Here is a 22,143-nt window from a genome sequence, read left to right as displayed (position 1 = left end):
TGTAAATGCACACATGCAAACATACAGTAAAGTGTGTGCGTGTGTGTGTGTGTTGGTGTGTGTGTGTGTGTGTGTGTGTGTGTGTGTGTGTGTGTGTGTGTATGTGTGTGTGTGCGCCAAGTACCTGTAGTTGCCCTTGCCATCATCCTCTTTGATTTCCAGCGAGACAGTGAAGGTGTAGAGGTCACCATCGGGCGGACTAGACAGTGCCGTGTCCCTGATGTCTGCTGGCCGTGAAGAACGGCGAAAGGCTGTTGAGAAACTGTACAGGATACGACTGACCTGGATGGAAAAGACAAAGAAAAACAAAAAGTGGAATAGACTCAAACCTAACTGCAAGAAGAAAAGATTAAATAACAAGCATTAAATGGAAATGAGTAAATACAAATCAGTATATACAAAGAGAAATGAACAGAACATGAAAATAAAAGGATAGTAATAAAGACAAGAGTAGAATAGAGTGGAGATAATTGACAAATACAAAAGTAGACAACAGTGCCTTAAAGTTACAACAGAAGTTATGGGTCTGGAGAACAGAGCCTGTAATCAGTTTCACAGAATGAATTTCACTATATACAAGTCATCATCTGTCTCCTCCGTGCATCACCCTCCTTTAAAGCTAAATGTTATGAGATTAAGTGCTCCACGGCGGAGTGAAAACCCATGTAGAGGTGCAGTTTTTAACGTGGAATTCATGCATGCAACTCACGGCCTCTTTAATGTGGCAGGAGAAGACATGAATCTGGAAGTCCTCAGAGCTCCGGTAACTCTCAGTAAAGGAGAAACAGTCACTTTCCACCGAGCCCTCCTGTCCACGTGCACAGAACAACACCTTGTAGATGGGAAATGAGGCGATCTCTGTTCCTGAGGCCTGGTCCATAATTCTGAGGAGAGTTGTTTTTTTTACATTTGATCCAGACTTACAGTCAGATTAACAGTAGCGTTATCTTTTTTTGCCAATAATCAAATTTCACATTTATTATCTGTTTTATCCATTTTCTAGATCACCCTATCTCTATATACCTGTAGCCTGAGTTCCCAGAGCAAATACCTAACACTTAGAAACTTTTAAGATTTTTTGTGTTAACACAAATTAGTAATACCTCATCTACCCGAATAAATGGCATTACATTTTATATTCAACCAAGAAATGTAAACATTTTCAGTGTAGTCAAAGAAGTCACGTCTCATTTCCTTTTTGTTGAATCTAAATATTTCATGTTCCCTTTTCAGGATGTTTGAAAAGTTTCTCTCAGCTCATGTAATTCACACTTCATCTGTAACTTTCCTATTTCTGCTTGCCTATATCAGTATATACAATACTGATTACATGACCTGTGGCCATTAGTTTCACAACAATCCTTGAATATTGTATTACCATAATTACGTTATATACGTTTTAGTTTCTTTCCTGCCAAACTGTAGTGTAAATATGTTGAAATACCAATCTTAAAAAATTTATCTATTTTCCTTTCATCATAGACCCTTTTAACCGACCCACTATCACAACTCAACATACACAGTCTTTGTGTGGCTTACCTGACAGAGCCATCTGGTCCGCAGGGGACATGCAGGGTGATGGGGATAGGGATGGCGCTTTCAGCCCGCAGGGTGGCCATGGCACTCTGTGCCTCTGCCTCGTTGCGAGGGGCTTTGACCCAGGTGCAGCCCAGGTAGGACAGCTTGTTGAATTGGACACTATCTTCTTCCAGCACCGTGGGGCTGGGTGGTGCTGGACAAGCTTCTGTGGACAGACAGAAAGGTTTTGATATTGTAAATTCTTCTTAAAAGCATAAACGTGTCCTTGGGGGTTTCCATATTGTATGCTAAATGGATGTCTTCTTCTTCTCTACAGTCTCGTAAAATGTGAATCTAATTTAAACCAAGACAAAAAAAAATAAAAAAAATTTAAATTGTTAAACAGCTTTCAACAACAACATATCCCATAACGCTGGCAAGCTGTCAAAGCATCATGAGAACATGGCTTCTCTCGGATTTTCACATGGTGTAGTCTAACAGCTCTACAGGCCAGTGCATTTAAGAGAAGAAAAAAAAAAGAGAAAGAAACAGACAAGACAAAAACTCCAAAACACAACTAGAGGAGGAAGAAGCAAAAATAAGCAGAATAGGAAGTTGGTGGTGAGGTCTACTCTGAATTGACCTTTGACCTGGTGCTTTACACTTTGCAAACAGGAAGCAGAACAATGAGAGTAGCAGCTGGACTTGCTCTGCTGACTCGCTCTACACCACACTAACCATTTCCTCCAAGTTCACTCAATAGTAGTGCAACACAAAAGAGTGACAACACTAAGTAACTGCAAGGAAATCAACAAAGACATGTAGTCCTAATGTAAAACATTCTGTCCTGAAAAGACAATTTTGAGTTAATTTAAATTTTCTTTCTTCATTTTTATGGGGTGGAACATCCAGGAAGAGTTGGTAACAAATGACCTTCCTAAGGCACTTATGAAATTAATGGTCATTATTATACTCAAGCAACCAAAAACAATATTTTCAGTTGTTAAAATTGAGTAAAGGAGTCAGATGATCAGATGAAGAAAATTTAAATGTATTTTCCAACTTTCTAACTTTAACCTGCTTTATTTCCCTGTGTTCACCAGCTGCCAGAATAGCTAAAGCTCTTTGTAGACCATATATTGTGTTTTCAGAAATGATCATACAGGACAATGCAAAACTTTTACAGCGTGTGTCCAGGATGAGTTCCTTTGTCTTGGTGACGTTGAGGAGGAGGTGACTGTTCTTACACCATTGTGTGAAGTGTGCAATGGATTGGTGATATGCTGTAACTGATTCTGTTTCAGATAGGAGGGCGAGTATGGCTGTGTCAGAGTATTTGAAGTATTTTGTAATGGGAGAAGGGCTAATGCAGTCATTGGTGTACAGACTGTAAAGCCTTGGGGAGCTCCAGTGCTACAGTAATGGTGGTGGATGTGGTGCTTCCCACCCTCACTGCCTGTGGTCTGTCACTGAGGAAATTATGGATCCAGCGAATGAGGAGAGGTGGCACATGGAGGTGGTGGAGTTGAGTAATCATGGTGTGACATTGAATTGTGTTGAAGGCAGAGCTGAAGTCTACAAATAGGATCCTGGCATAATGGCCAGGGAAGTGCAGATGTTGTAGTAGAGTGTGAAGGAAGCATGCTACAGCATCCTCTGTTCCTCTTTTGGCCTTGTAGGGAAACTGGTAGGGGTCCAGCTATGGGCAGACAGCCGGGAGGATGGTGTTCAGTACCAGTTTCTCAAGACATCTGGCAATTATTGAGGTGAGTGCTACTGGTCTTGACAGACGCGCACCAGTGACTCGAAGTGGAGTGTACAGACTGTGTTGTCGCAGCAGAGCATGCACCAGCTTGCTTGGGAAGGAGCCAAGCAGGAGCAAGCAGGATACTGTAGGCTTGGAGAGACAGAGACACAGAGACACGTGCTTCCTTCCTCTGTGACACATGATATCACTAGATGTTTCATTTCACCTGAAAGTGAGGAGTTTCACCGGAAGAGCATATTACACGCCTACATCATCCTCCACAGATTTTATCCAAAAATACATCAAAAGTGCTTTTCATCGGACTTTATATTCCTGACAGGTACTGTACATGAAACCAGAGGCCCCATATTTATTGGAAACTATATAATGTAATGCTGGCATTGCAAATGCCCTGTACCTGCCACTGAGCTGTATATGGAGTGTATGTTATTTCTGCACCGGTGTTTGTTGAGCTGTCTGGGCCAACCTGTCCTTGCTGATATACAGAGCCGTTAAGCCAATGTCAGAGGGTTCAGATACCAGCCTTGCTAATTTGATACGGCAAAATAGATTTCGGTATGTCAATGGCATGCACGCAGCTAAATGTTTTTTCAAGCACTTAGCTCATTTTCAAACATTTTTCATCCAAGAATGCCTTGCACATTGTTAATTCCTTATACTTCATTGAAATCCATACCCCATAATAAAATGAAACTGACAACGACGTGAGTAGATACAGTAATGAAAGAAAACACTTTTTCTGAAAACATTTTTCCATTTTGGCCTGAGTCTGAACTAATTTAGTATTCCATTTGTTGTTATTCATTGTATCACAATGAATGACCATTTATCACCATTGATGAACCACACAAAGAATATTATATTTGTTACAGTACTTGAAATAGACTCGCGAGGAAGCGCGACGTGCATGCAGTTGTCAGCCGCATGGTACGCACACACGTAAAACTCTGCACAAGGCCGGTGAATGGCAGGCGAGCAGAGAGAAAAGGGTCAACAATAAGCCTCAGTTTAGCTGGAAATGTAGGCTACAGTGTAAGCTACAGTGACAGTGATAAACAGAGATTGCTGCTCTGCAGCTTCTCAAGATTAAAACGGAGCTACTAAGTGTAAGCCCCCCACCCTCCGCAATCGCCGCCTCACAAACACATATGATTTGACTATCAGTCGACTAAAGGCAAGACTTGACAATTCTGATTCAACTATGTAAATTCTTAGTCGGGGATATCCCTACAAATTACATACATATGTCACAGTGTCACAGTGACACAGGTATGTTCTGATTTCACTAGTTAAATACTAATAGAATTTGGGAAATGTTCAGTTGCAGTGTGTCACAACAGTCAGCTGCTTTGAAAAGTTTGCTAAAAGGAAGAAACATTTATGTCCTAAGTACAATATAGTTATATTTCCATTTTGATGCATGGTTGGGAGAATGAAAGAACAGCTGACTGGCAAATTATAAATGTCCACAAGTAGACACAGTGACTAAATGGACCTGAAAAGTCCAGAGCTATACCTGCAGGTCGGGGCTCCAGGACTCGGCTCTCTGGGTGCCTGTGCTTCTCCGGGTGCCTGTGCTTCTCCATCTCTTCCACGCTGCTCTTCTCCACCTTCACATCATCATCATCATCAACCAACACCTCCTCCATAGCTTTCTCCAGCTGCTCACTCCCATTCCAAGACATCTGAGGAAGAGAGGAAAAGACAAAACATTGGAGATTAGGGAAAGGAGAAACAAAGAGTTAAAACAGGTTGAGAACAAGGATATAAAAACAAAAGATGAAGACAGAGTGGAGCTTCCTGGACTGAGTGCTTTGGCAAAAAATGTCACTTGTTTCCATATGCTGTCAACATGCATTCTTAGACTGTAATCACACATACATTGATGACCGGTTCAGCCACATAAGCTCTAGTGGTAGCCACAGGCACATTTGACGGGGTTAATAAAAAAAAGTAGATTACTAAATCCAGGTGGAGGCCGATGATGAGAAAGGTTTTATAGCTGTTGTGTTTGACATTTTGCAACTGCAAATCTGACCAGCAGCCTTCAAGTGGCTTCGTGTTGGATCATTTTGTATAACGGGGGAATTAATTTTACATATTGCACCGTTCAAGTTAGGTGTAAAAGTCTGTCCATGTGTTGTTCTGACCTTGAGTCTTGGTTTTCCTCCAGAGCCTTGCGGTGACCCAGCAGCACTGGACTGCACCAGAACAAACTCCTCACTGGTGACAGTGGCCACGGACTCTGTAGAGCTGCTTACTTTTCCAAGTGAGGAGCTGTCATCCATGGCTGGCTGGTTAACTCAGAGTCGGCTGGGGAGACCAGGGTTAAACCCTTCCCTCTCCTGTCCGCCCAGCTCTGTAGGAAGGCAGTCTGCAAGCACAGCATTTTGCATGTTTGTCAAACTGAATGTTTCAGATCAACAAACAAATTGAAATATTAGACAAAGATAACACAATTAAACACAAAATGCAGTTTTTTTCCTGTGACCCTGTACGCAGGATAAGCGGTTGACGATGGATGGAATGCCAAATTACAGCAGACCCATTTGGTACTGGGGAACAGAAAGGATGGGACAGAAAGTGGCCAGAACTTTGGTTTTATAGGCCACATTTTAGGGTTGTGAGTCTAGGCTAAAGTTATTCTAAATACCCTGTCATCTCTGAGTTAGTGATACCAGTACAGAAAAAGCACAATTTGTAAAGCTAACCACAAATCTGCTGTTGTGCAATTCCTCAAATTGTTCTCGGTGCTTAGGGTGTGATTATTGTCTCCCAGATCACTCTGGCATTTGCCAGTTGCCTGCCACAGTGCCTGACAGGCTGGCAGCCAAATTTGTTGATGGCTCTATTTCAAAGATTCTTTTGATATACTTTAAGAGCATATGTAGTATCCTGCCACTAGCTGTTGATTTTAGGTGTTACTGATGTTATAGCAACAATTTCTTCAGATCTGTGACCAAGCAATTATTAACAGGCATCTTTAATCTACTCCCCAAATGTCTTTGTTGGCACATTATGGACTCTGTACGTTTACTAGCACAGCACCAAAAGACAAAAGAAAAAGTCTGTCTGTACAGATCTGTATCAGCCCATTGTCTCCATATGTTATGTCCTGCTGGCTCATTAATTCTGCCATGAGCTGGACTATACCACATACAAACAAAGCTAGTTGAAACCTGTCTGTAAGCAAGTAAGTAAGTATAGATAAATAAAATGCACATACAATTAAAAAAAGGTTTTGTAACAGTTCAAAAGTACTGTTAATGCTAATTAATGCCCATTTTAACAAATGATCAGCAACAATTAAGTGAGGCCTGTCAGACTACTGCTTTCAGCGCTCACAAACTATTTTTACCTCCTACTAAACACATTTACAAATGTACTATAACCGGAGATTAGCTGATCAACAGTAAATTTAACTGGAAATTATTTCAGTAATCCGGGAATCATTTGAGCCATTTTCTTAGCAAAATGGGCAAAAATGTATTGGTTCAAGCTTCTACATTTTAAGGATTTGCTGCTTTTCTCTGGATAATATCACTGTAAACTGAATATTTTATCTAATTAAAGAAATTTAATGACGCCACATTGGACTTTAAGAAATTGTGCTGTGGAAGAGAATGTACACACACACGCACACAAATAAGCAAACACATAATAGTCTAGAACAAATGCATGAAGGGGGTATTCATTTAAAAACAGAGACATGATCACATGCATAGAAAAGGCATTCACACACGCTCAACCCTTGCAAATTATACTCATACACACATACATGAGGAAGGCAACAGGGTCATGTTCCAATCACACTTATTCAATTACACAAAGCAGAGTGAAGCAGAAAAGAGAACACTCCCACTGACTCACTTATGGAAGAAACTGCAATGGGAAGGACCTTAGAAAAAAAAAAACAGATAGTAACAGGGCATGTTGGGACACCATGTATGGATCACATGTCTCTTCTTCTAAAGCATGTGGTAAATTCCAGCCACACTGTACTGGCTATTAATTATAATTACTTAATGTTGATTGTGAAAGGAACCAATAATCTCCCTCACACAAATGCAAGCACATTAGTATGTGAATGGTACAAAACTAATAAAATGTTATAGGTGACTTTGATTGAATCCGTTAATAAAGACTAATTTTACTGGCATCTGTTGGTTGCCAGTAGGTCATTTCAAATCTAGTTATTACAAACATACAACAACATTTATCCAGATTACACTAACCTATCTCACTCTTGCTGCCCTTGTGTGACTGGACAGTCACTTCTTCTTTGACTGTAACTCAAGCTATAAACACAGCAGCAAATTTGCACCCAGTTATTACCAGCCTTATTCTCCAGTACAGTCCAATTGGACGTCTTGTTACCCAACCACTGCCTGTATGGAAACTGTGAATAGCCAGTGGTGTAGACAGGCTGAACAACACCCACAGGCACTGGGTAAACCAGACACATTACATCTGTTAGGGTGTGTATGTGTTCCTATCAGTCTGTGAGTTGCCCTGCTGTTTTGTTACACTTACTTACACTTAGTGTCAACAGACAGGTGAATATTATAATCCCTGTCATGAGAGTCAGAGAAGTAAGCTTTGTGGGCATAGACACCAACAAAGTTAACTGAAACAACCCAAAATCTATTATCAAATTGTATTTGATGATATTTTTATACATGGCTCTGAACACTTCAGACAGTTCCCGGGAGGGTTGGGAGCTAGAACAAATGTTTCCTTTTCACCAGTTTCTTCAGCAGGTGATAGCCAATGCATTTGGCTTCACGTCTCTTCTGGTTGTAGACAATGATGGCTACATGTCTGACTCGTGCCTCAACCTAACTCTGTCTCTTTTAAATGAACATCCTGACCTTACTGTGAAGAGCACAGCTAAGGCTGCCCAACCTGCTGACTCCATATTTCCTGCCTCTCATTCCCTGAATGACTGTGAAGCATACAGTATGCACAGTGAACAGACCTGTCACTGCAGCATGGCAAACCTGTTCCAATGAGAATAAAGACAATAACACTAGGGTGAGGCCGGGTCAGATTTTAATAACTTTTCACAAAAGTATCAACTTGAAAAGCATAACTTATGTGCAGTCTTTGGTCTGTTTTCAGACTTTGTCCATGCCTGGACACTGTGCATTCTCTCAGACTGTCTCGAATCAAAGGCAATTACAATGGTATCTTTGGTGTCTGGATGGGTAACTCCATACTGGGATTAGGGTGTGACATTACCACTGTCACAGGTTGGGAGTTAATTTCCCTGTACACATTACTGCTCCTGGAAACCCTTTGTGCAAAAGCATCTATCACACATCATGTTACGACTAACCTCAGCCCGTCCTAACATTTGAACAAGATTAAGCCAGGTGACTCTCCACACAGTCCCACAGGGAAACAGTTCAGCCTCCAGAGCTGCAATGATTCATTCACTATTTGTCAACTATTAAATTAAGCATCAACTATTTAGACAACTGATTAATCTTTTTTTTTTTTTATTATGAAAAAGGACATCGTCTTGGGCTTTGAGAAATACTGATCAACATTTTTCACCATTTTCTGACCAAACATCCTCTTGATTAATCGAAAAAATAATCGATAGGTTAATAGACAACGAAAATAATTGTTAGTTGCAGTCCTACTTTGCATCTGGGAGTGAAACCTCTTTTGAGGCTTGTTGGCGAAAGGTGAACACAAATTTGTGACTGCATTCTAGTGACCTCTCTCATCATTGAATTGCTTCCCATTAGGTCTGATGCTACAGTCATCCGAGCTATTTTCATAGTCAAATACAAGGTTTTTATCTCTTGTGTCTGTTTATGGTGGATTCAAATGTACCTACCACCATGAATGAAGTACACTGTTTTGACCTCACGTACACTGCTGTGACAACCTGTTTTATAAGCTCTAAACACGACAGCAACACAACACTGCATGCAAGACCATGAACAGAATATGCATGTCAGTAAATCTGATAACTGAATATGAAAAGGAAGCTAATTAATTCCTTATATACTGGTTAGATTTCTGGCCGGCTGTGCAATGCTACCTCTTATTAAAGTAGGCCTAGTTCCTTTGAGACAAAGAAACACCTCTCCATCAAGACACCCAACAAAAGACTAACCACTAAAGCTTGGCCTACAATGGGCGACACTCTTTGCGTTCTCAGGACTTCTTTATGCTCTCTGTGCCAAATACCCGTACGGAACCGGGAAAGAAGGCATGGAATACGTTGCAAAAGGACTTGAAACTCACTGAATTAATCTCGCTAAAACGCATTTAAATCCAAAATGAAAGACTTAGAGGCAGATGCCTTAATATGTAAATGCTCTTAGATTGGAAAAATGATTTAAAATAACTTTATGAAATGTTAGCTTACTAGTCTTCTTTGTTATTTGTCTGTACCTATATGTTTGTATTTTTTTAATATGCTGCTGCCTGTCTTGGCCAGGTCACCCTTGCAAAAGAGGTTCTTAATCTCAGTGGGACTCTCCTGATTAAATAAAGGTTAAATAAATTTTTTTTAAAAACATCAGACTAGTACCTATTTATTCCTGTTTGCAGCAATCTTCTACCAATCTACCAAGCATACAGAAGCTCCACAGTTGTCAAATTATTACCAGTCTACAGAGCTGTGAGTGTCAATTTACAATAATGTAAAAAATTGGGGGTCCGAAAACGAAAATATTTTTAGGATTTTTTACTTTACATAAAATTACGTAAATGTTTCATTGATTATTAAAATGTATGATTATTTTTCTGACAATTGACTAGCAGATTAAGCAACTAATCGTTGCAACTCTAAAATCAGTAACTTCACTTTTAAAATATGACCAAAATCAACTGGAGCAGCTTGAGCATTTCAAAACAAAGTGAAAACCCCAATTAATGGATAGTTGCTTGCTAAAGGCTTAAGAGCAAGCAAACTTTACTCCCCGAACCGAGAAAAGGTTACAATAAGACGCGTGCATTTCAATTCTGCTTATCGGTTCCTAACTTTTTTCATATTTCAGTCGAGCTTCTGATGGAACTTCAGTGAGCATTTTACAATCCATAAAAGTTACATTTATTTGCCAGGACCTGCTACTCTGACCTAACATCATGTCATTTGTTATGCAGTACATCAACAAATCATGCGAGAAGAGAGTTCCTCTGTTTACATTCCAGGACCGTGGTGGACCGCAGCAAACACAAAACAAGTTTGGCTTAGCTTCAATAAAAAAAGAGAACAGCAGCAAAATAACACCTGTAAGGTTATTTCGCGCAAGGGAGGAAGCACCTCTAATATGACGAAGCATTTACTTCAGCACAGCGTGAATCTGAAGGAATGCCCTGTGTTCAATGAGTCTCCCAGCAACAATAACGTCCCAAATACAGCTAACACTAACAGTAGCAATGTCTCATGCTCAGGTACAAAACACATCTCATCTGTGTTGTCACATTTTATATTGAAGGTAAATGAATGATGTCTACAAATTATTCCAATACATATTTTTCTTAGATACGAGTCTCCAGAGACACCCCTCTAGTACAGAAACTCCAGAATCTCCAGCACATCAGACACAGCTGACAGAATAATGTTATAGTCTACAGTAAACTTTGAAAAGGCCTACCCCATGGTAGGTGTAGCATAATAATGTTAGTGTAAAATTTCTATGCATGGAGACAACCAAGGACCTAAATGCCAAATACAACCCTCCCTCCAGGGACAGTCTGTCCAATCACTTGCCTGGAACAACATTTATTTTTATAAATGAAGAGAAAAAAGAAGCCTTATTATATAGGCTATTATTATAGCCAAAATGTGCCAAGAATAAAAGGTTGGCAAATTTTTGTTCTTCAAATATTTATTCTTGTTTTCATATCCAAAAAAATATCCAGATCCAAGATCTGGTAAGAACCGGATTCAATAAGTAAAATCAGAATCGATAAAATTGAAACAATACCAAACCCTACTGAGCCCTATAAAGAATGTGGGACTTCAAATCGCAGCCATATAACATTGTGGAGCTCAATTTAGTACTAAGAGAGATAAACAATTCTTTAACCACCACAGTAAATAATAGTTGGCTGGTAGAAGTCTGTTTCAATTGTTTGTTGTTGGAACAGGCACATTTTTGAAACTTCAACAATGCTTTGGCCCTTTTCATCTTATAGAGTTAAATTAACTGTGAAGAAACGTCTTTTTATACATAATGCATACAATCTTCTGTTATTTTCTCACAGCATACCAGGGAACCCACTGCTTTGCATTATCATTTATGATTTCATATCATATCAGGATATCAGTAACTGTGATTCATATAATGTCTGCCACATTCTACAAGCACCAAGAGTCAACTCAAGAAATACTCTCAGACATTATCCATTTCAAGGTAAAAAAAACAAAAACAAAAACAAAGTGATATCTCCTGGTCCTGCTTCAGTTATGGCCAAATCTAAAGTCTCTCTTTTCAAATTCACAGCAAAGACACATACTGTAGTTATGATATCATCCAGAGACAAATCATGGAGCTGATCCATACATAGTGGAATAAATGCTGTGAAAATATGGCCACAGATGCAGTTGTGTTACTGAGGTATGTATGGGTACATTTTCGTACAAGCCCACAGGCCCTGCTGTCAAAAAAAAAGTCATTGGGTGAAATATGTCTAACAAAAGCTCTATCATCCCTTTCACAAACTTACACCGTGTAAATGGCTCAATTCCAAAAACTGTCACCTGGTGGCTTCATTAATTCAAAGTTGATGCTCGGGTTTCTCAATTGATGGGACATTTGTCAGTATACAAAGAAATGCTATTTTATTATATTCTCTGTTAGGGTGGCTGTTCACGTTAATTACTGCACCACACGGTTATTATTGCTCTCACTGGTTTCTGCAGGCCCTGCATGGAGCACATCAGTCTCTCACAGCATCATCAGCAGACTAGCTTAGTATGTCAGCTTTTGTATTTAAACAGACGTTTAACGGACATTTAGTAGGTTAAATGGCATTGGCATCACTTTGTCTGAAACGTCAAGCACACATAAACAGCAGTTTTGTAAAGCGGACAGACTCCTCTCACATTAGCTAGCTAACGTTAATGCAAACAGGGGAAGATTTGCTAGCGGGAAGCCAACTTATCCATAACGTAACAGTTACCACAGCCTTTTAGTCGCCGCGGTAATAAAAACATATCCTCGTCACAAGCAGTCCTGTAGCCAAGAGCTAAGAAGTCGGAACAGGTGAATTGCTTGCCAAACAGGAAGTGCCTATGTGTGCCAGGATAGAACAGCGAGCTAAAGCTAAGTTTGGCTAACGCTAACCAGCTCGAAGTCCAAAACAGTTGGACCACTCTTCGGAGGAGCGACCTCATTTAGCAACACCCCGCCCGGCTAAGGAGAAAAATGACAAGAAGGAAGAAGGAAAAGAACGTTTCTCTTCTCACTGCATGTACAGGTGTCACCAAAACAATCACAAGTGTTGATAAAAGAGCTGTGAACTTACTTGTTTTGAGCGTTATAGAGTTGCTTGCTAGCTGTCAGAAGAGTTGCAGCGAAGATCGTGTATGTTTACGAAGATGAATCACTCCGGGGTAATAATGACACGCCTTCCGGTTTGGAATGTTCACGCATGCGCTGTACTCCTGCAGCGTGTCTGGCTCACCTCTTACACATAGACTGTATATAAAAAGTTCTTAGATTGAGATTTTTACCCCTAAACATTTGCTGTATAGGTGAAAACATACGCATATTATTTTTGACCTATATAAACACGATGTATTATTATGCATTTTAGTTGTATAATGTTTATTTGAGGAACACACTTTCCCATCAGATAGCATAATTTCCCCCTTTGTTGTGGAGGACAGATTCTGATATAATGGGAAATACAGAAATAAACAAATGATCAAAAAATAAACATTCTATTAAATGCAAAAAACTCCAGTAATTTACAATAAATAAATACATGTAGGCATGTAATTAAATGGGCATTCTTTATGGGAAAAAACATGGGCTAAATGAATGCTTTATTCTAAAAATTAATTTTAGCATCTGGTAGTGGCCTCATGAAAATCATTAGTTGGAGGTCAAAGTTCATGTTGCCTTCAGTGCTCATGAATATTACAGAAACATTTCTCCTCCTTTAACATTTAGATGAATAAATAAATGTGGAAATGTTTCTGTGGAAAAATTGAATAGGCAGCCTATAACGTGTGTGTGCGTGTGTGTGTGTGTGTGTGTGTGTGTTCTTGTCAGTCATCATACAAAGAGCCATTTCAAGCAGTTACAAATCTTTAATTGTCAAAATTCAACACTGTCACATATTAATGTTTCTGTATTCGTCAGGTATGATATCGGTTTTAACCACATTTCTAAAAAGCTATTTTTTATGTTTTCAAAGAGTAAAATATATAGTTAATACAATACCTAAATCAATTAATGATGACAATAAATCCTTATCTGTGGTAGTGGGCAACAATATGGAGAAACACTGGTTTTATTTCACTGTATCTTGGGAGATTCCAGGCCAGACCTTTCTGTTTTCCAAATATCAAACCTGTCAATCTTTAGTGATGAACTTTCATTTTGCCAGTCCTCTGTTTGTTTATTTGTCCTTTTACACAATTCTGTTCTAAATAGTTTTGAGGAGTTTCAGGATGTACAGTGTAATCCCACTACACTTGGCATCTATTTAACCTTAATAAATAAATAAATAAATTAAGTAGCCACTGATCAATGAATAATCATATGTTATATGCAGTGCTGAAAATAGGTTGGGAATAGCATTTTTGTTTAATGGATGAATTATAATACTAGGTCTGTCCTTACAATCTTCATCAATCAAAATAATCATACATTATCACACCATGCAAGTCCTTAAGGTTTCTTGCATTGATTGTTTAGCCTCACTGAATCCTGCAATACACAGAAAGGACAAATATCTCAGGAAATATTATTGTGTAAGGCAAGCAATACTGGATAAGTATTATGTAGAAACAATGAAACAGTTTTCAATCACATTAATGTGTATTCTAACTTCCTCACAATATGAAAAATAAACATGAACATAAATGACATGGTTATTTGCATTTCAAAGATTCAACATGAGAGTAGTACAGGAGTATAGGAGGAGTGTGTAGACAAAATAGCACAAACTAAATAACACTCCCTCATTCAAAATACATCATGTTCAAACTGCATCTCACTCCATCAAGAACACAATGGGATGAAGAGATGAATTCATTGCTTTCTGGTTATTATTTACATATCAAACTTTTTGCGTCGCTGAGATTTTCACTCTCTCCTTCACTTGAAGCTTACCGCTGTTCCGTTCATGGGCACAGGGCGTCCTTGCTCATTCAGAGGTTTACAACTTAGGGGAGAAAGTGGGGGTTCAATGTGGACCTGGCAACCCATGAGGCTTTGAACTACTGTAACCATGATCCAGTTTTAAATGCTTGAAAGTCTATCTACAGGTGCAGGTTCGTAATATCTCAGTGGGTGTGCACCGTGCTTACAATATTCCTCCAATAAAGTTCCATGATGAGCCTAAAACTGCTGAAAGTAGATGACTGGAGATGAAGAGCCGCAGTAGTTTGCCAGACAGCTTGCATAGAGAAAGCTCCAGTCGTCCGTCGTCTTCCGCCTTTCCTGTAACTCAAGCATGCTTGCCAGAGATCCAGAAAACTGCAAAGGGGATGTTGACTTTTCCTTCTATTGCAAATTATTAGTCTCCATTCTTCTTATGACAAAATTGCTTCATATTTACTTTATATTACTTTATATACTCTTTTTTGTCTTTTAGGAAGATGTGTAGCAAGGGAATCATAAATTATCTAAGATAGCCCTCAGTCAGTGAAGATATAGTAACAGTCAACAGGCAGTTTACAGGTTTACAACCATACCCTTCATGTGAGAGCATAAAGGGGCATTTTTACTTTGACTTTACAGCTACAGTTTTATCTACCATCAGTTACAGAATTACTTACCTTGAACATAAAATTTAAGGGTATAAACTGATGAACTAGGTTTGCAAGTGATCCCTGCTTGTCACACACTTCAGCAGTTTAGACAATCCTCACTTCCCAAGCCCCCCACATTCCCCCCAAACCCAAGCCCCCAAATAAACATGATCATATAACCTCCACAAACAGTGGATCTAGTAGATCTCTCTGGCAGCTGCAGTAGGTGTCAGCATTATTTTTGTGGTCTTGTTAGTGGTGGTGCTGGTTTGTGTGTGTAAGTGAACAGGGGAGTGTCTCTGTGTATATGGGTAGTGTTGTGGAGAGGGGTTGGGGGCTTGGGTTGGTCACACCTCTGTGCTGATGGCTCGGGTGTTGGTGTAGAAATCGGGAGGCCGGCCTCGCTGGGTCTCCCTCAGCAGGGAGCCTCGGACAGTGGGCAGTGGCATCGCCAACGCCTGGTTCTCATAGTGTGTGGGCATGTAGGTGATGCGCTCGCCACCGTTGCGCATCTCATCAGTGGTACGGATGTAAAAGGGCGAGTCATAGGGTGAGCAGGTGGGGCAGTAACTGCGTTGACCCCCTGTGGATTTGGTGGGGTCGGAGGATATGGGCGGCTCTGGTGGTGACATGGACAATGGGGTGATGATCGACCCGTCCAGGCCGGAGACACTGCATGCATTGCAGGCAAAGTGTTGCTGAGAGATGGAGGCGCTGTCAGACCCATTCTTCTTACAGCAGTAGTACTACGGGGGAGAGAAGTCCATTACCAACCAAGAACTGTTCACTTAATTCTACAAGTCTACAACATTGAGTTAATTCAGTGCTTTTTTCCCCCCAAAACAAATTAAGACATAGGTTGAGATCAACTCACTTTTTCCTAAATAATTAGTATGCTTTTAGAATGTAGTATCTTCAAATCTTATTGACATAATGCATTCTTCCCCTTACCCTAACCTTAACCATCACAACTAAATTCCTAACCTTAATCCTACCCCTTTAACTAACCCAATTGTGACGTGAACCCTAAAACCACATCTTAACCCTCAAAAAGCAGTCTCTAGTCCATATCCGAGATATAAAAATTGAAATACACACACACAAACAGGCGTACCTGGAGTCTACAGTAACAGAGCACAGCTATGATACACAGAAGTATCACTGTGGCCAGTATTCCTCCGGTTATGACAACAGTTCCAGCTGTCATCCGACCAGCTCTCCATCAAACTCTGACACAGGCACAGGAAGTGACATCATTAACAAGAGCCTCCCACTGCACAACAAATATGAAGTTTAATCAAATCACACAAAGCTCAGTATCACATTAAACACAGATGCAATGTGCTGGAATGTATTTTCACATGTAAGTGTGGTCATAGAACAAACTCAAAAGGTATATTTATAATTATGTGGCGAGAATTAGGTAACATTAGAGAACATGCACAATGTAAATTACTTAAATACAAGCATGCATTATGACAGTACAGCTGAAATATGTCCAGTGACAGCTTTTCTATCTACAAAAATGAACCCTAACCTAACCTGCCAGGTGACATAAGTCATACATTGACCTGGTTGTGATTATTGTTGTTATACTCACGTTCAGCAAAGTTGCTTAACACCTGAAAGAAGAGAAATAACATTAAATTAAATGTCACATACGACAGACAGACAGACAGACAGATATTTAGATACACTTACATCAGAAGAGTGTTTGAAGGTAGTGAGGGTGAAGAGAAGTCAGAAGTCAAAGGTGAGAGGTCACACCGCTGGATACCCACTCTGCATGAACATCTCTAAGGAGAGAAGAATGAAGAAGGGAGGGAAGGAAGCAGGACATGTGATGAATTGTAGGTACAGTTTAACTGTAGAACCTTTAAACATTTTTCTCCACAAGGTGGAACCAAGAGTACAGAAAAATCTCTCTCACACACAAACATACAGTACTCTCACTAGATAGTGCAGACTATAGGAATGACTTCGATGTACAGAAGGCATACATATTAACCCACACACAAACTGATGTTGCATTACACACATACAAAGGGTGGACAAAACAACAGCGTGGCTGTGCCTATAATGTAATGCAATGCCATCCCATATTTTGTGTCCCTTTATTACCACAACACAGCTTAAACACAGCTAAACATTACAGAGTAGAATCAACTCGTCTCTGATGTAATTGACAAAAACAAATTTATTCAGGGCCTGCCGGATTTGCAATAGATTGTAAACATGTTATAATTATATTAACCTGCTGTAAATAAACAATTATTAAAGCATTATCATTGTATGAATCAAGGAATGCATGTGAGGTCTCCTTTTTTGGATTTCTGTTGATGAGTGTTTTATACATTGCACTCCCTTCACTGTCTACTCAGTTATAGTAACCTATTTATCACTGGTTGTGCTAACTTTCCAGTTCTTTCAATTTCAGTTTTTCAATCAGTGAAACAGGTCAGATCACTGCTGGATCACTGTTGTCAGACAGAGAGGAAACAGAATGAAAACATCAAAGATATTTACTATACATATCAAAGTCTCCAAAAACCTCACGCGCATAATCCTGAGCAGTGTCTGTCTATCTCATCCACACTGAAATACACACAAACAGACACATGGGCCATTATGGCAGAGCAGCAGTAAAAGTGATTTAGCACTTGGTTAGGGGTTTTAATTTGCAAGCTGAGGCTTGTATTGGTGAAGTAAAATCTATTACTGCTGATAGAAAACATGTCAGACCCATGATTGGGGTGGAGGAGGCGGTCATGTTTTGTGTAGTTAGAGAAAGGGAAAGTAGGATTGAAAAAAGAAGGGACAGATGTATGGAGAAGGTAAGGAGGTATGCAAGGTCGAAGAGAGAGACATAAACACACAGAGACAAACATTATTCACCTTTTCTGCATGAGCACATAGAGCTAATTCCTCAGCCAATTGTGATTCCAGCTGTTTGATTTCTAAATGGACTGGTGTGTTTGTGTGTGTGTGTGTGTGTGTGTGTGCGCGCATGTTTTCATGTGAGCAGTCTGTCCTGTAAATGTGATGTGACAGATGAAGTCTATCAGCCCATCCATGGTGCAAAGTGTCATTAAATTAGAGACCAGCCTAATGAGATCTGGCCTCCTCACCATAGAGATGCTCACTTCACATGGTTGCATCTCACCTGCTCGCCACAGAAGCTCGGAGAAGAACAAAGCATACTAAACCGTCACTCAGAGGTACTGACCAAGAACAGCAACTGTGTGATTACTGCAAAAGAGTGCAATATATACACAACAGCTAAAACTACCAAACTACTTAATGGACAAAATGGTGGCAATACTCATTCAGAGTGCTTGACTCCGTATTTAGTTTACTGTATATAGATACCTACTGAGAAAACCTGTTCACGTCTGTGCCCTGGTGGCAACTACAAACAGGACAACTTGGATTTAACTTGGAGTACTCCACCAATTTACAACACTGTTGGACACACAATGGACAGTAAAACCCTTAGTGATGAAAAAAAATAATGCTGGAGAATCCTCCTTGCCAAAACCTGCTGCCAACATTACCCACAGTGCAAATTGGCCACTGACACTTCAGGTGGAGATATGGATTACCTGAATGTAGACTTTGATGTGAAAAATTGGTAGAGTTCCCCTTTTAAACAATTGGATACACCAGTCAGATACACTGAAAAATGTTATCAGGCTTCTGCCTCTTCTGCCCATATAAGATGGACAATAGAGTCCTTCTATAGCTGAGCTGTATGTCTGCTGGCTGCCTACCCACATGAACTGAAAGAAAGTAATTTACCCTACAACTCTTCAAGAACATAAACTGTACAAAAGAAGATCTAGAACTGGGCTAAGAGAATATACACTATATAAGAAATGTCCGTCTCTATGTGTCATTCCTGTGAGTGACTGGCGACCTGTCCGGGAAGTACCCCACCTCTCACCCAATGTCAGCTGGGTTCGGCTCCAGCCCCCTCTAAAGCAAGGGTGGCCAAACTTTGATTGTTGACCATATATACAAAAAATATAACAAGACACGGGCCACATTTTCAGCAATTTTCACTTCCACCACATTTAATCAAGGGTCCAACTTCAGGGCCCTAGTTCTGTGAGCCAATGGGGTTTGAGCCTGTGTAGTGGGTTCCACATGGCTACATAAACATTCACTTATTTCACCTTAGCAGTCCACCAAAATCTGTTTCTGAACAAATGTGAGGTGAAAAATCAGCACCCAGTTGCTGAATTTTCACTCATATTAGATCAACAAGGCCTATTTTAAAAGTTTTTATCGACTAGTAATCCATCATTGTAGGCCAAATAGTTCCAGATGGCAGCGCCTCTAGTGTTCAAACTAGGATGTGCAATGCCTATCCATACATGTATAAATATATTGCAAACATATTTAATATATTGTACTTTCTATGAAATATGGAAACAGGGACTTACTGCAGTTGAAGCAGATAAAGAAAGAAGAAAAGTGAGGTCAACAAAAAAATTACAGGACCAAATTACATTACACAATAGCTCCTGAGTTGAACATCTTAAACTGATGATAGGTACCAGTGTTAAGAGAATCTGAATGGGTTTCTTCATTACAAACACACTGAGCTGGAAGTCCTGACAGACCCTCAACTGAGGATAAGAAAATGAGGCAGTGCTGCTCCCACAGGCTGCGATCTGAACCACTACACTTGCATCGAGCTCATAAACCATGTTTCTGTCAGAAAGTACACTAGCCTTCAATTATTTGTGGAGACCAAACGGGATGGCAGCTGACAGATTCCTTAACATCATTCATCATAACTCTCTCCAGTGCGTGCAATCTCAGACTCAGTACACCAAACTATTTTTCATAATTAATGCCAGCGCGGTGACTTGTACTGCCAGGAGGAAATGGAAATGGAGTCACCGCCGTCCCCACATCATCCTTTACTCAGACACAAAATAACATTGGGTTTTTTTGTCCCTGTTTACATGTTGTTCAACAAGCACTTTGAGGCAAATTTGTTGGTTAGATTAATTTGACTTTACTTTGTTTGACAAACTACAGAGAGGAATAAGATATCTGCATCAACACAAACACAAACTCATGCTGAGCAGAGACAGAAAGAGAGCTAGATCAGTCACCATTGGGGCCGGATTAGAGTGGCCCTCAATCCCCCATACTGCCTGAAGAGCCCTGTATACTGATAAGACTCTCATGCACACACATACACTTTTACATGTACACATCCAGAATTCACTCACCCATTACCAAATAAATCAGGACATCCTAATAAAACATCTATTAAAACAGAGAGCAGAGTCTTCATAACACTAACTGCAGTCATTGCACAAAGTGTTTCACTTAATAATTCAATAACACCACTGAACCTCAACACTCACCACAAATGTCTGACCTACAAATAAGAGTTAATACTGCAGTATAATACATATGATGTCTGACTCATTCCAGTAAATCTATTCAGCAGAACCCATGTTGTTTGTGGCTTCAAAGTACTATAAATACATAATGCAATAAGAAAGACAGCAACTGCTTTCAAGGCTTCACAGATTTTAAGGGAGTTTATAGCCTGTTTACAGACATTTTGTTTAGTTCCTTTAACACACACTTCACTTCACAGCTGTCAGAAATACATTAAACAAGTATGTAGCTCCATATATGAAGTTAAATTGTTATGTTCGGGAGCAGGGCCACACCTCAACCAAACCTCTAATCACCTGACAAGCCTATCTACACTCACCTAAAGGATTATTAGGAACACCATACTAATACTGTGTTTGACCCCCTTTCGCCTTCAGAACTGCCTTAATTCTACGTGGCATTGATTCAACAAGGTGCTGAAAGCATTCTTTAGAAATGTTGGCCCATATTGATAGGATAGCATCTTGCAGTTGATGGAGATTTGTGGGATGCACATCCAGGGCACGAAGCTCCCGTTCCACCACATCCCAAAGATGCTCTATTGGGTTGAGATCTGGTGACTGTGGGGGCCATTTTAGTACAGTGAACTCATGTTCAAGAAACCAATTTGAAATGGTTCGAGCTTTGTGACATGGTGCATTATCCTGCTGGAAGTAGCCATCAGAGGATGGGTACATGGTGGCCATAAAGGGATGGACATGGTCAGAAACAATGCTCAGGTAGGCCGTGGCATTTAAACGATGCCCAATTGGCACTAAGGGACCTAAAGTGTGCCAAGAAAACATCCCCCACACCATTACACCACCACCACCAGCCTGCACAGTGGTAACAAGGCATGATAGATCCATGTTCTCATTCTGTTTACGCCAAATTCTGACTACCATCTGACTGTCTCAACAGAAATCGAGACTCATCAGACCAGGCAACATTTTTCCAGTCTTCAACTGTCCAATTTTGGTGAGCTCTTGCAAATTGTAGCCTCTTTTTCCTATTTGTAGTGGAGATGAGTGGTACCCGGTGGGGTCTTCTGCTGTTGTAGCCCATCCACCTCAAGGTTGTGCGTGTTGTGGTTTCACAAATGCTTTGCTGCATACCTCGGTTGTAACGAGTGGTTATTTCAGTCAAAGTTGCTCTTCTATCAGCTTGAATCAGTCGGCCCATTCTCCTCTGACCTCTAGCATCAACAAGGCATTTTCGCCCACAGGACTGCCGCATACTGGATGTTTTTCCCTTTTCACACCATTCTTTGTAAACCCTAGAAATGGTTGTGCGTGAAAATCCCAGTAACTGAGCAGATTGTGAAATACTCAGACCGGCCCGTCTGTCACCAACAACCATGCCACGCTCAAAATTGCTTAAATCACCTTTCTTTCCCATTCTGACATTCAGTTTGGAGTTCAGGAGATTGTCTTGACAAGGACCACACCCCTAAATGCATTGAAGCAACTGCCATGTGATTGGTTGATTAGATAATTGCATT

At 40.2% G+C, this 22,143-nt stretch overlaps 2 protein-coding genes across 5 annotated transcripts in view; both read right to left on the bottom strand.

Moving 5' to 3' along the window:
• rabgap1l (RAB GTPase activating protein 1-like) overlaps positions 1 to 12,906 on the bottom strand; it is a 132,938-nt gene extending 120,032 nt beyond the window's left edge. Inside the window, exons 1-6 of one of the 2 annotated variants that reach the window (XM_046048724.1) lie at positions 12,782 to 12,906; positions 5,437 to 5,660; positions 4,803 to 4,971; positions 1,540 to 1,744; positions 710 to 884; positions 125 to 282 (exon numbers count right to left, since the gene is read on the bottom strand). In XM_046048724.1, coding sequence (XP_045904680.1) covers positions 125 to 282; positions 710 to 884; positions 1,540 to 1,744; positions 4,803 to 4,971; positions 5,437 to 5,574 — 845 coding nt within the window. In that variant the 5' untranslated portion in view covers positions 5,575 to 5,660; positions 12,782 to 12,906. Of the gene's footprint in view, positions 1 to 124; positions 283 to 709; positions 885 to 1,539; positions 1,745 to 4,802; positions 4,972 to 5,436; positions 5,661 to 7,156; positions 7,185 to 12,781 lie in introns of those variants that run through there. The other variant, XM_046048723.1, reaches the window with a different exon arrangement.
• A 712-nt stretch (positions 12,907 to 13,618) lies between these two features.
• The window catches only part of fam163ab (family with sequence similarity 163 member Ab), a 26,197-nt gene continuing 17,672 nt past the window's right edge, over positions 13,619 to 22,143 (bottom strand). For all 3 annotated transcript variants that reach the window (XM_046049888.1, XM_046049886.1, XM_046049887.1), the window contains 4 exons: positions 16,941 to 17,035; positions 16,840 to 16,861; positions 16,354 to 16,468; positions 13,619 to 15,985 (listed from right to left, as the gene is read on the bottom strand). In XM_046049888.1, coding sequence (XP_045905844.1) covers positions 15,587 to 15,985; positions 16,354 to 16,446 — 492 coding nt within the window. In that variant the 5' untranslated portion in view covers positions 16,447 to 16,468; positions 16,840 to 16,861; positions 16,941 to 17,035 and the 3' untranslated portion in view covers positions 13,619 to 15,586. The remainder of the gene's footprint in view (positions 15,986 to 16,353; positions 16,469 to 16,839; positions 16,862 to 16,940; positions 17,036 to 22,143) is intronic.

The sequence above is a fragment of the Micropterus dolomieu genome, linkage group LG05 (genome assembly GCF_021292245.1).
Source record: "Micropterus dolomieu isolate WLL.071019.BEF.003 ecotype Adirondacks linkage group LG05, ASM2129224v1, whole genome shotgun sequence".
Lineage (NCBI taxonomy): Eukaryota > Metazoa > Chordata > Actinopteri > Centrarchiformes > Centrarchidae > Micropterus > Micropterus dolomieu.
The sequence above is the reverse complement of the archived record's forward strand: the minus strand, read 5'-3'. Positions and strand labels throughout refer to the sequence as shown.